The 17,532-nt window shown below is 32.6% G+C and overlaps 2 protein-coding genes and 1 long non-coding RNA gene across 3 annotated transcripts; 2 read left to right on the forward strand and 1 right to left on the reverse strand.

Moving 5' to 3' along the window:
* Positions 1–5,053: 5,053 nt before the first annotated feature.
* On the forward strand, positions 5,054–6,185 carry LOC120219224 (serine/threonine-protein phosphatase PP2A catalytic subunit-like). The gene is made up of 2 exons (XM_039216068.1): positions 5,054–5,336; positions 6,082–6,185. The coding sequence occupies exons 1-2, from the start codon at positions 5,054–5,056 to the stop codon at positions 6,183–6,185; spliced, it is 387 nt and encodes a 128-aa protein (XP_039071999.1).
* Positions 6,186–8,756: 2,571 nt separating this feature from the next.
* On the reverse strand, positions 8,757–12,237 carry LOC120219358. The gene is made up of 4 exons (XM_039216175.1): positions 11,985–12,237; positions 11,744–11,857; positions 10,885–11,142; positions 8,757–9,007 (listed from the first exon to the last, which is right to left on the reverse strand). The coding sequence occupies exons 1-4, from the start codon at positions 12,077–12,079 to the stop codon at positions 8,959–8,961; spliced, it is 516 nt and encodes a 171-aa protein (XP_039072106.1). The 5' UTR covers positions 12,080–12,237; the 3' UTR covers positions 8,757–8,958.
* A 1,465-nt stretch (positions 12,238–13,702) lies between these two features.
* Positions 13,703–17,356, forward strand: LOC120219359. Its single transcript, XR_005525297.1, has 4 exons — positions 13,703–13,944; positions 15,442–15,525; positions 16,187–16,269; positions 17,183–17,356. It is a non-coding gene; the product is annotated as an uncharacterized LOC120219359 (long non-coding RNA).
* Positions 17,357–17,532: the final 176 nt, after the last annotated feature.

The following is a 17,532-nucleotide window of genomic DNA, read 5'->3' on the forward strand; positions in this document are numbered from 1 at the left end:
AAATGATAATATCTTATGATTTAAGTAATAATTTCTCATACACTTTATTCTCATCCTTCACTTTATTGAGACTCAAAAGATATTTTATCAAACAATACAATTTGGAAAATACAATTATGAACTATTCAATTCAGTAAGTTGTATGTAATAAAACTATTTTGTACCCTTGTTGTACATCATAAGCACCAACTCGAAAAAAAGCATCTTCCAACAATAATTCTTCAATATAATAGATGATAGACATAATAACTTACGAAAAATTAATCGTCTCATTATCTCATATTTATTAGATTAATAAAAAAATATATACTATAACTTGAATAAAGTAGGGATCAATTCACGAGTTTTTTTAATCTAGAATGATTACAAGATAGTATCTGTATGAAATACTCTCAACCATTTGACAATGAACGCTTTAACACTCCTATACACGTCGTGTTTGAATATGAAATCTCTACATATAACAATTATCTTTTTAACTACTAAAGCCGTTTGATTCGTGTTATTAACGAGTATCTGAAATATATATATATATTGAATTTACTTTGGCGTACTTCTCTGAGGTTATCATTGAAATTGGAAATAAATATAAAGAAAACCTTTTCTATATATGTTGAAATTACATACAACTTGCAATAAAATTAAATTGACTTGATTTTTATAATTATACTCTCATGTCTTAACTACCTATTTGTGGTGATCGCTAATTTTAGGGAAATTTCCCAATGTCCAAAAAGATAGGAAATCGTGAAGGGGAGCAATAGCAAAATACGGAAGTGATTGAAGGGACGTGAAAGACCATACCATTCCGAATGTGATCATAAAGAACTACGAACATTCGATGTTATAAGAAATAATAATCACAAATTTTAAATATAGATCGTAAAATAAATATAGAAAATATACTGAAAATGACTTGTCGTGTGGGATCAAATGTGAACCAGAGGCTAACGTTGCAATTAATTTTGATTGACTTTGCGACATCACCCTCTTTGTGGAAGGTGTTGTCGCGGCCGTCTACCATCAAAGATGAACGATCAAACCAATATTTGACTTTTGGACCATCAATGCAACTATAGGTTCAATAAATATACAGCAACGTGTTTTTATTCCTTGTAGAAGAAAATGGACGGCTTTATTCCTTCACAATGGGTTTTTGATTTAAATATATGGTCATGGGTCTGTTTCTGAAAGAAATGAAACAAAAACTGTAGGTGTCTGAATCATGTTGAAAATGGCTACCATAAAGAAAATGACAAGTAATGCTTAACTGGAATTTAACCTGGATATTTGGGTGTTTCTGCTTGGGTGGTTGAGCAGTCTGAACCAAGTTGGTGTACCGATATTCCACAGGTATTCTATTTGTATAAAACAAAACAAATGAATAAGCACAAGGTATTCTGGGTATGTTCAACTCAAAGGAATTGATCATTTACATTGAACATCAGTTGACAGTTGGTTCATATCTATGTTACTCAAACTCAAATGTAAGTGTTCCATACATATATATGTCTAATATGAATTGACATGACAATGCACTAAGAGTTGGAAGCACAATTTTTTTTCCTTATTCACAGATAGATTACTTGTTTTCATTTGTCTTTTTCTTTTCATTTTGGAGCGAGTTGTTTTCGTTACTATGTGCGACAACATCCTGGATTTTATGCAATATATTTGCTAAACTTCTCATCTCAAAATGCAATGTCTGGTTACAATAACACTTGTTGAAGTTTGGAACAAAATTATAGGGAAAAGGATATCAAATGAACCACCAACAGTTTGAAATGGGTACACCTCTCTCTCAGACACCAAATTATGTATGACAACATCCTTTTCTGATATAGTCCATTTGGTCGAGTATTGATCATTTGATTGAATCGAACTCGAATAATTTACGATCTATATCTATCATAACCTAATTTAAATAAAATTATAATAAAAAGGTTAAAATTTAGAAGCAATTTAATGAAAATTGGGGACCAAATTATAATTTTTCATAACTTGTAGTCTTTTTATAAGTTTCATGAAATCCAGGGACCTATATCTATATTATCTCATTTTCTGTTGGTAGACAAAATATAAAAGATTTGTGTTAGGTGGTTGCGGGGTGTCAACCCCTACCATCGGAAAGGCCGGCTTTGGCCTATCTATTTAAGCTATAGTATTGTTGTTGAAATATTTAGTAAATATATGCTATATAGGGATTAAAGCTCGGGTTTAATACCAAGAATTAAAATCCCCAAATTAAATCTTGAATTTTTAACCCTAAATTTCATCTCCCGTCAACCCTCTTTATCGCCTCAATCCGCCACCGTTCATCTTTCTGACACCATCAATAGACTCAATGTCGACTGGTGACCAAAACCCGACCCCTATCCCGTTGTGAATTGTCGCCATTCGTCGTGGAAGAGCCAAGAAAAACCTCGTCAAAAACCCCTGTCGCCGCATATATTTTCGTTGATTTCGGCTGCCTCCATCGTTATCTCGCCTCACCGCCACCTCTATTGCATTCACCGGTGTCGTGAGAGCAAAACCCGATCGGTTTCATTCCTTGTTGACGCGCCATCACCTATCTTCGTTTGGGGTAAGTTTCGATTGAAGAATCCGATGATTTTTTACTTGTGTTGTTGTGAAATTGGTTGATTATTGCATAATTTGGAGTGTGTAGAAGACAGGGGAGTAATCGGTCGGTGGAAACGAACCCCCTCATCGCCGCACGTGCTGCCACGCGCCAGCAGTGCACGTGGTGGTCTCCAGCCGGTCCAGGCAGAACCAAAACGAGTTGACCCAACCCAAACCGTTAACCGATTTGACTGTTGACTTTGACCGAAAAGTCAAAATTTTTGAAAAGTTATATTTCATATTTTTCGACGTCTTGAGTCTGAATCTGAAGTCCGTTTTGCCAAATTCAAACCCGAAAACCTCCAAATTAACCGTCAAATTCGAACATGCATATGTGCTTAAGTGTTTTAATTTCGAATAATTAAAGTAAGACTTGAGACTGATTAGTTGTTGTTATTTGAAGGTACAAGAAATTCATCTGATCGTTCGACAGCTCGACCCAACTCTTCTCGATCCGCTAGACCTCGTGAGCCATTAGTCATTCGTATGAACCGTGAACCTTATGAATACCCAGATTAGAATATTACTTCGATATTAACTCAGTTTGCTATGAATTAGGTTTGAGAACTGTAGCAGAGCGTGACAAGGTCGGTGCTCAGTAGATTTTCTGTGTAACCCTATTTTACGAGGTGTGTTCCCTATATGTTAAACGACTGTTTCACCTACTTTAAAATAAGTTTCACTGAAAATTTTGATTTACTGATTTACTGGTTAAAGGTTTATAGACTATGGTGGAATAATATATATTATTTGGATAACTGTTTTCACTAGAAATATGATTATGCCGAATATGAATCATGGAAATTACTGCTTATTATGTGAACTGTTTTTATTGAAACATTTTTCTAGGTAGGCTGGAGTATGGATGTTCAACTCTGATCAAGCCGATAAATCTTTATGGACCTAAGGTGACCATTGGGTAGGCTCTGAGGCCCCGAGAACCTTCTTGGGTAGGCCCCAAGAACTTTCTTGGGTAGACTCTCAGGCCCCAAGATGCTCCCTTAGGTTGGCTCCTTATATCCAATGAGTATAAGGTAAGCCCTACGGGAGGAGGGTAAACTATGAGTTTTAAAAACTTAAGCTTTATCAAGATTTCCATGAGATTTTACTGAATTATTACTTGATTGTTTTACATATTATGTTTTAATTGCACTATTGGGACACATTGAGCCACTAGCTTACTTTTCAACTATTTTACCCCATTCAAATACTATTGGATAGACACTTCGTACCAGACACTTGGAGGATCGACACATTTAGTACATATCATGTTGTTGTAGTGTTTTATCTTCCACTATGCTTTCAATTACAGTGACATGTGCCATTATTTTAAATACTTGTTTTTGTGAATTATTTTGGTTTGCTATTGCTTATGACATACTTTATTTTACTCCGTTATTTAAGGTTTTATATTTATTAGATGGATTTATTATTAATCATTATGTTTTCACGATGTTATTTAAAATATGAAATTAAATTATCGAATAACTTTTTAGAAAATGTTTTAAGAATTTTTAAGGTAATCCGTTAGACTTGGTCGAAACGCAGAGGCTGAGTCTAAGGGTTACAGTATCGTCACATTTACAGTACTACTTGTAGTTATTATATTCTTTCGTTAAAACTCATATTCATCATTTCCAGCCTGTTTTCCTGGTCATTGATATTCTCTGTAAAAAAACAAGTAAACCAAGTTATAGTGGACAAAGTTCGTAACGTATTTAGCTTGTGTGGTGTATCAGAAATGAAGGATGGTGACAAGATATCATTTAAGAGCAAAATGGCTAACGAATTTGTATATAAATACAACCTTCTCCCCATTGCCTTGTAAATGGTCAACAAAGGTATAATTGATCAATTAGTAGTAATGCATTTATTCAAGGTTATGCTGTGAGGCGGTTAAAAATGCTAGTTTAACACTACTTAAAAAAAAGTATGTGAAAAGATATTTTTGGATTGTTTTAAAAGATATTATTAAAATTTTGGAGTTTAAGATTGCAGTGTTTGATATTGTTGTTAAAAAGTTTATTTATGTAAATTAAATGTTCGTCTTAAAGAGTACTTATTTACATTGATGTAAATATTCTCTTTGATGTCTGAAAATATAGAATGCAATTGAGAGAAAATAATGGATTCAGATTTAATCAATGTAATTTTAATTATGATATTGTGCTTATGCGCTAGATAAATCCCACCCAAAGTAAAATTTAAGTTATTGTGCATAGAGATAAATGGGCACAAACCATCAACTTCCCATCCCAATACTTTTGTCATTTTTTTATGAAATATTAATAATATTTTTTAGTAGTTTCGTGTAATTATAATGTAAGTTGTAATTGTTTAAGAAAAATAATATTCATTTTTATCATCGAATACTCTAAATAAGTTCAAATATTAACAATATCTTTACAAATGTATGTTATATGTTTTACAAATGTACTTGTTTAACAATAGTGCAACAGTGGCTGAGAAGATAGGATGCCGTCACAGGGAGATCGAGCACTTGATGGAGTGTAAGCCGCTGTCGGAGGCGGAGGTGAAGGCATTGTGCGATCAGGCTCGGACAATATTGGTGGAGGAATGGAATGTGCTGCCGGTGAAGTGCCCGGTAACAGTTTGTGGAGATATTCACGGGCAATTTTATGATCTAATAGAGCTGTTTGGAATAGGAGGCAATGCGCCTGATACTAATTATATCTTCATGGGTGATTATGTAGGTCAGTCAGTCATTTTGCTTCTTTATTTCATTCTCTTATCTTTTTTTTGGTCGTATTATTTGAAAGTTGATGCAATTGATTTAAGATTAAGGTTTCTTTCTTCTTCCAAAACTAATGTTAAGAGCAGGGTGAACTTGTTATTTTTCTTAATATTTCATGTATTTATGTGAAATTTTTTAGTGGATTAATTCATGGGATGCTATATAATCTTCTCTCTTTTTTCGAGTATATTTGATTCTTTCCTGGCTTTTCCTAGAAAATTAAGAGGCGTTGGTTGGCAGATTAGCTGCCTTTATATATGTTGATAAACCGGTGGATTATCATATTCAATTTGTATCATTGCAGATGCTTTTATGATCTGTAAATGTTACTTAGCTTGCCTTAGATTTACTGCTTAGTTCTGATTCTTGGATGCTTAAAACGGCTGAGAATTTTGGGTGGGTCTGGTATTTGAGCTTTGCTCGACTTGGTCTAAACTGTTGGCAATTGTATTCTGTAAGGTCTTGTTCTATCCTTTCAAATCCGTAAGACTTAATTCTTTTTCAGCTTTGCTGTAATTTAGAAACATTAGCCGTTACGTGTGTCAATTATTATCTACATTAGTTGTGGCTACATAGAGGAGTTAGATGTGGGTTGAACCAAGTTCATTCAAAAGTTCTTCCAATTAATTGAATGATGTTGCAGCTGTTTGCGCATCCATATTTATGAATGGAATTGGATTTTAACTTTAGCTGCACATGTGCAGATCGTGGGTACTATACACTATTAGTGGCCCTCAAAGTCCGTTGTAGAGATAGAATGACAATTCTTAGAGGAAATCATGAGAGCCGACAGATAACACAAGTGTAAGGTCTTTTCACCCGCCTTTTCTTCTTTTTGAATGATTTCGTAGCATATATGATGAATATAACATTATTCAGGTCTTTCTTGGTAGGAGAATGAAAATGTAAGAACAAAGAAAGAAAATATGTTAATTAATGGTCAACATACAAAATAGGAAAGTGGTTACAGAATTTAACTTTCGGATTAAGAATTTTTCCATCCTTTCTAACAAGCAAAGTCTTAGTTTATAGTTTTCCAAACCAGCTGGTATCTTTCTAACACATAACTGTGATGTGTCTTTTTAATAAAAAATTCCAGATGTGTTTTCTGTTTTAATTTGGATTGGCTTAGTTTAATTTCCTATCTCCCTTGCCTTTTGAATTGGTAAATATAAAGAAGAAAACCCTATTTCTGTTGCACATAAAATTCCTATTTTGGAAGTTGCTCAGTTCTCTTCCCTTCAAGGCTGAAGTTGTGATTAGTGATTTGGTTTTGAAATTATCCAATAGGGCTATTGAGTAGATAAATTATTCAATAATCTCTGATCTGTTTTGACTTTTCTGACTTTTGAGCTTTTTTTTAAACGTGATTGCCCAACTATATGAATATATTGGTAATTGAGGAAGTTACTTGACCATTCTTGGAGTTATATTTGACAGAGTGGCTGGAGGTTTTTGTATATCTAGACCATGCATTTGGGTCCATGCATGACAGAGAGGGGGCTATTCATTCTTGTTTAGGTTAAAATCTGTCATGCAATATATCGGCATGGTAACTTACTAGCTTGCAAACTATTATGGCAATATATGATGTTTTGATGATATGCATCAATTTACTCTTGAATGGACGTGTATGAGGGGACATGCTACTAATAATTGATACTTGTGATGTCAAACCCGACCTCTGTCCCTAGTCCCTTTTTAGTATGATTTTCACTTCTTAAGTTTCTTTATTTCCTATAGAATGAAACTAAATAGCATTGCTATTTGGATCTCTACTTAAATGCCTTCCTCCCCATCATACCTTTTTCTTCCCTGTATCGCAATTCTTTGTATGTTTTCCCTTTCTTTATTTTCCAATAGAAGAAACCGTATTAGCATGGTTATCTGGATGCTGCCTAAATGTCATTTTAACCAGTTTGCTGGTTCTGGCCTATAACATATATAACCCATGTTGAATATTGCACTGTGTAAAAAGATAAGGTTTGTGATTGCCATCTTTTAGTATTCCTGCTGGATGTCTGGTACCACTATAAAATTAATTTACATGAATTTGAGCCTAGATAAAGCTTATTAGGATTGTGATTATTCAACTTTCTTACTGTTAAAATCACACTAGTTAAAAGTCTTGAAAAGGCCCAAGGCTGACATGCCATGGAAATGCGTCAATCATAGTGACAAGGTTGTCAAAGTTGACATTATATCCGGTTGTTACAAACATCATGGTGACTCATACCAGACATGTTGCAAAACCAAGCTAAAGCATACCTGCTAAACCTCATCGTGGTATGAACAGTTAATAAGATGGAAGACTCCCAAAAGCACCATTTAAGAAATATATCACTTTTGATTTTCGTTTTCATTTTCGGTTATTGTTTAAGGCTTTTTATTTAAGGGTTTTAAGGTAAGGGCTTTGTGTAGTTTGATGGTTTATATTTTGTGTTTAGGTTTTTAAAGTATTTCGAGTGTTTTGCTATGTTAGAAAATAATGGTTTAGGGTTTAATATGAATTAACATTATTTAATGCTTTTCAAAAAAATATTATTATTTAAATGTAATAGAATCATCGTATTTGAAAAATGATAGGCCAAGAAATATTTTAATCGATAATTGTCGTTAGAGAAGATACTAAATGATTATAATTCGACGATTACGATTTGGGGTTACGATATGCTAAAAGTGATGGACTAATTTTTTTATTGTGACTTAAGTTTCCACGGTATCCATATAATTTAGGGTATCCGATCTTCTCTCTAATATCTATGTCGTTATAAATCCTAATCAATTTTGGACTACCTAAAAGTTCTCTTCACAATGAAGAATCCAATAGAACTATAGGCCAAGTGACAAACTGATTCCATTCTCTTTCGTTTTCAATTTAGAACCCATTTGAATGTTTGAAAGAAACTGCTGCAATTGCACTACCAAAGTTGTAGAATCTCCTGGACCGAGTTTGATGGAACCATTTGAAATGCTAGGCTAACCCCTTACCATTTCAACGGATTGAGCCAATCAGTTCGGTCCCGGTACAATCATGGGAAAAGCTTTAAAAAAAATTAAGCATACAATATCAAACAAGTATCTATATCCAATATAAACACGAGGGGGAAAAACAAACAACAGACATAGTAGCAACTCGGAATAAAAGTAACTTCTTGTCATCTATGTTAAATATCATTTGGATATGCTAAATTATTTTTTTAAAAGCTTTTTTTCAAATATGTGGAAAGATATGATCATAGTTCCCTATCTATGTTCAAATATGTACCAACTAGAGACTACCAAAACGTGTAAGCTTTCAACTAAAGAGTGCAGGAAAATCAATTAGTACATCGTTACATTTAAGGAAAATTTACTTTCAACAATTTTCACTGCAACATTGAGATTTAAAAAAAATATATTAAAAAGGAAAGAAATGAGCAACTAAAGCATTACCTGTAGATGTAGTTTTATACTAAATTACTTCAAAGCCTCAATAATCAACAAGTGGTTTCCTATGAAAGGGCTTCCAAATTAAAACCTAGAGTTAGGTTGGATCCTCCCTGTAGAAACACCGGGCATGGTAATGGCCCGCTTTCTTCTTAAGAATATGACTGAACCACTAATGAGCAGTAAGCCAAAAACAATTCCCTGCATATATTAGTTCCAAGTATTATGCATCAAATCCGGGGGGGCACATCAGCAGGGACAATCATCCAACTCAATCAACTTCATCTCTAATTATTGACACCAATAAGAGTCGATCAATCAGTGATTTTGTAGTCTCATACACTCTTGGTTGATAATGCAACAATATGATAGGATCTTGATTTTAGAGATTTATTATTTTAAATAATAGAATTCTTAATCTTATTAATTTATATTAAAATATTTAATTTCCCTAAATGTTTTCTATTTCCTGTTTGAGAACCCTAATTCTTGGTCAACAAGGATTATAAATCCTATACATATATATGCTTTGTGGATATTTTCTCAAGCAATAAAATATAACAGAAAGCGAAAAAAAATTACTATTCAATATAAAGGTGGAGTTTCACAGATAGGAAGATGGTGATCCATGTAGCTAGACTTCCGAGAGCGAAAAAATATTTTCGCTTCCAGAAAACCCCAGAAGAATCTAAAGTGGAAATAGCTTCAATCAGGTAGATGGAGATGCTATTTAATGGTATGACTGATTCGAATCATGCCATGAAATTCCTACATGGAAGCAATTTAGAAGAGGCCTTCTTGTTTGTTTTGGGCCATCTAAACATGAGAAAGTTGAAGAGATCTTGCTAAAATTCGTCAAACCTCAACAATTTTGAAGTATCAAAACCGATTCAAGTGACTATCATCAAATCGAGCTAAGGATTGGTCGGAAAGACAACTGGTGGGAACATTCATTGTAGGCCTTAAGCCTGATATTCAATGTGAAGTTAAAGCTCACCAACCCCGTATTATGATCACTGTGATTTCTTTTGCACGATTACACAAAGAGAAGATCCATATAAAAAATAGAAACTCATCGAGTTTAATAAGGGTGTTAGTAAGAAGACTGTCAGCAAGCCACCTCTTCTACTTATAATCACAACTCTAATAATAGATGATTAACCCAAGAAGAGCCTCTACAAAAGGCTTATGTTGGCATTGTGATGAAAAGTGAAGTAAATGGCATCGTTGCAAACAATGAAAACTTTTGATAATTGAACCTGTTGCAGATGGCTCGGAGATTGAAGCTGAATATTCTGACTAGGAAGGTTATGATGACAATGGAGGTTATTCTAATCCTCAAACCATGAAAGTTGGGGGGGGTGTTGAAAAGTCAACTAGTCACTATTTTGATTGATACTGGTAGCACTAATAATTTTATAAACAGTGGCACTAATAATAAATCAATTCATGATTTTCTATTCTCATGGACTCTTGGTTGAGAATATGATGCTATGCACCCATTCGTTTGCACATATAGTCACCAAGAGAAATGTCCTGTCTCGGCTGTTTTATAACTTCTAAATTAGACATCGGTCACAACAAATATAACTAGAATTTTACTTAATCAAACCACGGGCATATAGCCTCAACAAGTTGTACAAAGGGCTAACTGGAATGGTAAAGAACACAGAAGTGTGATCAACCTAGTATGAGTTACTATTTCACGAGAAAAAAATTTGGTATGAGTTTCAAATGTCTTATGCTGCCAATCAATCTGCATATTGTTGGAGAATAAAGATTAGGATCCAAAAAGAAACAAACAAGAGATCTGAAGCAAATAGGAAAAGTCAACCACCCTATGTTGCTCGGACATGAGTGTTAGATACGAGTAGTAAAAAAATGAGGAGTCAGAGCAACATAGGGATCAGCCATCCAATTCAAATATATTTTTAGAATGGCTACACGCATATCAAAACTCAAGAATAAACCCTATAAAATATGCAACCTGATTCATGTTATGAGGATAAAGAAGATATTTGTCTAATCAATCAATTACAAAAAATGAATGAAAGATAATGTGACCAAAAATTACATACCTCAAAACCGAGTACTGATAACTTCTCTTCATTAACTGCAGGTATACAGCTTCTATAGGTGATGTAGGCTCGTCCCCTACTCTCCGATGTGGATGAATCATCAAGTTTTCTTGACTTCCCATTGATGACTGAGATTTCAAGATCAGACCTATCCTTTTCGATTTTTTGTTTATTTTCAGCCTTCGAACCATCATCAAGTTCAACACATTTGAAAGGGATACGATATCCAGTCTCACTACATCGATATTTTTTGTCACTCTGAAGAAAAAGTAGCACTCTAATGAAACCCTCAAACAATTTTCAAATGCAGGAAGAAAAAAGAAAGAAAGAAGTCACAAAGATTATAGAGGGCTATATTCCAAACAAATAAAACAAAAAATGCATACTGAAAGAAGATTGAAGGTTAATAGCAAAATGTACATAGTGCAAATTATTAACATGTTAAATTTTATATAAATATAAAATATCTTAAACACAATAACGACATGGAGAAATACACAAACATGAGGGAATCCACGAATTGCTGGATCTAGCACCAACTTTGCAACAAAAAGTTTTAAAATGTCTGTTCTAATCCATCTTTTCACATGAATGTAAAGGAAGAACAAATTATTTAGATTAAAAATAGGTACATGTATTACTTTTGTAACTGATTACAGCATCTTAAATTGGAGATCTTTGCAATTTTATCGGAAAATAAGCATTCATTTTAAGTAAATTAAGACAAAACAGAAATTCATATTTTATTCATAATAAAGCAAAAATCTACAGCTTCTAATATGGAAGCTATAGAATTCAACAAATAAATTAACAAATTGAAAACAAAAAAAATGAAGGGGGGGGGGGGAAGAAAGAGGACCTTCTCAGAGTAAAGGCAAGGAACGCAAGGACCAGAGGGAGAGCAATCGAAAGTATCGTTACTTTCTTTAGAAATTCTTTGAAGCTCATCAAAACTCTGTGCTGAATTCTTTCCCTTCATAAAGTAACAAAAATAGGGTTTAAAGCTTAAATTATATCAGATTAAATTAAACATTCTGCAACCATATAAAAATCATAATAATTAAAATAACAAAAAAAGGGGGGAGAAATTGGGCAATTACTGTTGATAACCGATTGAAGACGCCGAGGGAGAGGCGAGAAGGAAGAAAGGCAATGAAAAGAATAACAGAATAACTGATAAATTCCAAGATCTCATTCCTTTCTATTTTTCCTTAACTCTGCTTTTCGATTGTAGTTAATTTGCAAATTTACTTAGAAAGATCTGCTTACAATTGAAAAGATGGAAAAATAAAATAGAGCGGGAAAAGAAAAGTGGAAGGGGAGGGGAGCGGAGGAGGGAGGTGGAAAGGGGGAGCTGGCAGAGAAAGGGCGAAACGATGGTGAGACTGAGAAGGAGAGAAGAGTAAAAAGAAGAAGAAAACAAAATTTATGAATAAAGTGTATAAATTACAACGAAAGTACTAAAATGATTTTTTTTTTATTAATTTTATAAAGTTATGGCTTTATTATTTTTTATTATTTTTAAAAAATATTTTTAAAAGTAAAAAAAAAAATTATTTTAAAATTATAAAAATATAGTTAGTACCTAGAGGGAAGGGACCGGAGAAATATAAGCAAATGCTCTTAGTAATTGATGATTAATTTCATCAACTGATTAAATATGTTTGCTCTAATGATCAATGATGTATTGACATGTATGAAATTAAAATATATTAACTTTGTCAATTTAACTATATAAATATGATTATTTCAACTTTGTGTCTATATTATATATATATTTCGTATAATATATTTTAAAAAAAATATTTTAAATATTAATTTTTAATAATTTACATTTATTGTTTTATAACTTATACTATATATTTATCTCATATATTACATTGTATTTACTTCAGATATATCAAAATATATATTACATATCTAATTTAAAATATTTTTTATTTTTAAAAAAGTTAAATAAGTCTTCACTTTTAAAATAATAATTTGACCACGGGACTTAATAAAAAAATAATTTAACCTCTATATCATTTCATCATCCATAATGAACTGTCTCGTCAATATCATTAAGTTGTAATGTTAATATTGTGGATTGTTACGTTGATATCATAAATTATCACATTAAGATCTTAGATGGTTATAGTAATATTATAACGGTTAACATTTAATTTTATTGATAAAGTTAACTTTTTTTTCAATTTAATGATTACATTAAATATTAGTATAAAAGGAGACAACATTATATAAAAAAAACATAAACCTTATAATGTAAGATATAATACTTTCTATTGAGTTTGATTTATATTATATAATCATATTATTATTGAGTTTGATATATATTATTTGATCAATTTTTTTTTCTCTTCTATCAAATTACTTCAAACTCACGAAATATAATATCTTTCAAAATACAACATTTGGATAAATGATAAAAGAATATAATATTTTTTATCTTAAACATTTGGAGAGTAAATTTTATCACCATATTTATCATCTATAAGTACAATGTAAGACTACAAAAAGGATATACTCTATTATCTAGTTAGAAGATATTAATTTATTAATATAAATGATAAGTGTGTATGCCACATTAACTGCGATTAATATGACTTGAAATGGCGTAATGAAGTGATATTAAAAGTTCAATGACTCTAATACAAGTTGTAAAAGTAAGGTAACCGAAGTGAAAGAATTATAAACGTTAGTGGATTTACGCTTTAATTTTTCCAATTAAAAAATGTAAAATTCTAAACAAACGACGTCGTTGGAGAAGTCCACGCAAATTGAATATGAAGTAAAAAACTAACCTCCTCTAGTGTGGGATTGATGATAAGATTTATCTCTACAATTATTTTAATCTTTCTTTGCTTTTTGTAAATTTAATTTCAATGGAAGCGGGAAGGATCCTCCACATCGGCATTCCATGCACCCCCCGGGCGCAGGCCTCCGCCTACTCGTGTTCTTAATTTCCCGCGCATTCTTTGCTCGACATTCCCTGGGAGGTCTGAGCTGCCATTTCTGTCTCTTTACCCTGAGCTGCCATTTCTGCCTTCAAATACCCAGGTCTCTAATCATCTTTACTCTTTATCAAGTGCACCTTCTTTTCATGCACCAGAGAGCTAGGATTCCTTTAATGCACTTTATAGATCTTTTATCTTCTTTGGGGAATTTTAATATCTGCAATACAGTATAGAAATACTCTTCTTTTTCTTTTGTTTTTCACGGAACATTATTTGTGAATTTTGAAAATATTAACTTTTGTAACAAAATTGATAACTTGTAAAAATTAATTCTTTTAAAAAAAACTGTAATCCAAATAAGTTGTATTGCATGAGGTTTTTAATCAAAATTGAATTTACATCTCAATTAAGCATTTATATAGACTCACAAGTCACAATTAAGCAATAAGAAATAAAATATACTAATGTAACTTAAATTGAAAATTTTTCACAGAACACAAAAATTCTTAAGCATTCAAAGGAGGTAAGCAAACATGAGTAAACCTTTAACATTTCATCTTCTGTTGCTTGCAACTAAAATTGGGCAAACTGGATAATGAACTAAGAGTAAACCTTCAGTAGAGTAATAATAGCTATTCTTATAGCCGACAAAGGGAACTAAAAAACTTTCTTCAGGATTCTTTGCTCCAACTCCAGGAGGCCTCATCTTATTATCAAAAACCTAAATTATGTTTACAGATGATAACTTTAGCAGTCAATCTCAAAGAACATAGATGCCAAACAATAGTATTAATCTACAGTAAAATGTAAACGCAATGTTGAAACATAACCCTAAGTTTCAGACTTTCAGTAAAAATAATAACATAATATTTGAAATAATATTTAGTCTTCAAAGAACATTTAAATTCTGATTTTTATCTTAGGGAAAAGGGAAAAGGTTACTACACAACTTAAGGAAGAAAAGACTATTGTAACTCCCTCTACCAAATCGGTACGTATATTGGGCAGGCGGTGCTACATTCGGATAACAGAGAAAAATTGGATCAAATCAAATTTAATTAAGCTTTGAAACAACATAGTAAATATGTAATCAAACGATAAGGACCAAATGGCAGAACACATCAAACATATGGATATACAAATTACAAGCACCAATTATCGTTTTAAACATTTTATAAATTGAGTATCGATACAAGTCTAGAGGGTATCAATACTTTCTGACTGGTATCGAAACCAATCGAAGATATCGATGCCATTTTTAAGTTTGATGTTCTGAAAACTTTCAATTAAGGACCTCAACCTTTTAAGAAATTCCAATTATCAATAAACCATAATACTAGTTATGAATTATTCAATTCTAATTCAATAGTCAAATATAGGATTAGCTAATAAAACAACTAACTAACTGAAATCAATGTGGTTCGAATCCCGAATATTTAATTAATAAAATATTCAATTTGATTTCTGGTCACTTGGTTTAGTACAAGTTTCTGTTATCGAAATTAGGGATGTTATAAGTATTGATTTCCTCTTGCCATTTCACAATTTAAGTGTGTATATATGAAGATCGGGAGGACTTAAATTATTTTAACCTTATTAGGCAGTGATCTTGCAACCATTGGGAGATAGAGGCATTGCGATTCTTGGTGGGGACACCATTAAGGGTTTTACAGTTTCTGACCAGGTGCTTTATTTTTCAGTGGTGACAATTATACCATCTCTTGTTAGTATCAAGCAGGTTGATAATGCAATTTTATGCCATCAAGTATCTTATCTCATGCTTAGTTGCTCTTAGCTTTCTTTTTCTAAAGCGGGGGGGGGGGGGGGGGGTTCATTTAGCTCTTTGCTTTCCTTTTTGATTTACAAAATTGAAATATTCACTTGATTGTCAGTCATTTATTGTTTTCAGGTTTTTAATGTAGTCCATTCTCTAGATCTGAATAACAGTGGTTTCAACTTTTTTAAAGTCATTCTCATCTCCAAAAGATGCAAAGTTTTAGGCTCTACATATTGCCTTTCTTTTTTCTTAGAGATGCAATAATATTTTTCAACGAGCTTTGACTCTGTTGGATAAAATATTTTCTTAGTTTCTAAGACAGTCTTGCCGAGTAGTTAATAACTCTAGTTCGGTTGTTGTTATGGTGGTTTGTTACCTGCTGTCTTCTCTTAAATTTTCTATATTTGGTGGACTGGTAATTCAAACCATGGTTAAAGCTCAGGAGAATATATGCTTTACAAAAGTAAAATGCTCGGGTGTTCTCTTTTGATTTTTCTTCCTCATTTCTTTTCTTTCTAAAAAGGATATTCTTATTGACCTGATGGTGATGGTATTCCTCCATTTCCAGGCATGGATTACTTACATTGGAGAGAAATTGGATGCCACGCTTGCAAAATAAATGAGTAGCATTTGTCACAGACTTTGTTTAAGGTAGTTCTTTGTTTCCATTTCGGCTTTCGCAATTCAACATTATGGGACATTTTTAAAAGAATATGTGTTACTTCTCGAATATAGAAATAAGGTATTTTGTCCATTCTTTTGCATAGATTTATTTCGGTGACACGTTGATTGATCGGGCAAAAATTAACCCTTAATGGCATAAAATGGAGCTGGTTCCATTCCAACTTTTCTGGAGTGTTGAAGAAATTTAGGATGTTCTTCCTGTAAACACCAATGATAAAGCAAGATCATATAGTGCCCTTCTTTTACCTTTATACATCACTCAAATTTCCTCTTTAACTTGAATCACACTCTGTTGAGTTGCCGATGAGACCAAGTAATTAATCATATATCTTAATAGGTGTATATAACATGATATTCTTAAGGAAGATTTGATTGTATTTGGTATCTGAATATTTAACCTTGGTAAAAACCATCCAGGTTTCTAGTAGAACAAGTGACTTTTTCCCTTGAATCTTATATTCAGAGTTTTGTTAGATGCACGCTGCAAGTTCCCGTTTTTCACGACATGTGTAAACTGCAGATATCATTAGCCAAAATAATGATTAAGATCACAATACAAAGACTGGTTGTTGTTTCAGTCATGCTTTCAACGACAGTGTAATGCTTGGTATGCTTGCCTGTCTATTGTATAGATTGGATTATCTCTATGCGAGATGGACATGGGATAAATTTTGATTGACTGCAATATTTGCAACCTCTAGGGTCACATATAGATATCCTGGTCAACAACTCTACACGTGAAATATAAACTGCATGCTCTTTTGGTCTATCTTTTGAGATTCTATAATATGCTATTTTGGTTGTTTGTTTTCTCTACTTTGTGGATTTTATTCTCCCTTTGACTCTCTGAATTTGAAGGTTTTTTTGTTCTTGTTTTCAGATTTTTAGGTTCACCAGGCTGTATTTCTTGAAACTAAGGACAGAAGATATCCAGATGCAGGGCCGTACCCGTACACACTCCCATGTAATTGATAATTCAATTTTGCTCTGTTCTCTGAAAATATTTCTGTTGCATTGCTAAATGTCTGATGCTCAACATTGGAACATTCTCGAATATGCAGTTGGAAATTTCGTTTTTAAAGGAAAACATATGCCAACTTAGTATTCCCGTAAAACTTGCAATGGCATGCTTTTAGCTGTAGAGAATGTGCCTTTAGGCTGTGTATGAATACAGAGTACATCCTCTGCTTATCTATGTTGATTCGATTCTTCATTTTTGTAGGTTCTCGC

Source organism: Hibiscus syriacus, unplaced genomic scaffold (genome assembly GCF_006381635.1).
Source record: "Hibiscus syriacus cultivar Baekdansim isolate YM2019G1 unplaced genomic scaffold, ASM638163v2 tig00110206_pilon, whole genome shotgun sequence".
NCBI lineage: Eukaryota > Viridiplantae > Streptophyta > Magnoliopsida > Malvales > Malvaceae > Hibiscus > Hibiscus syriacus.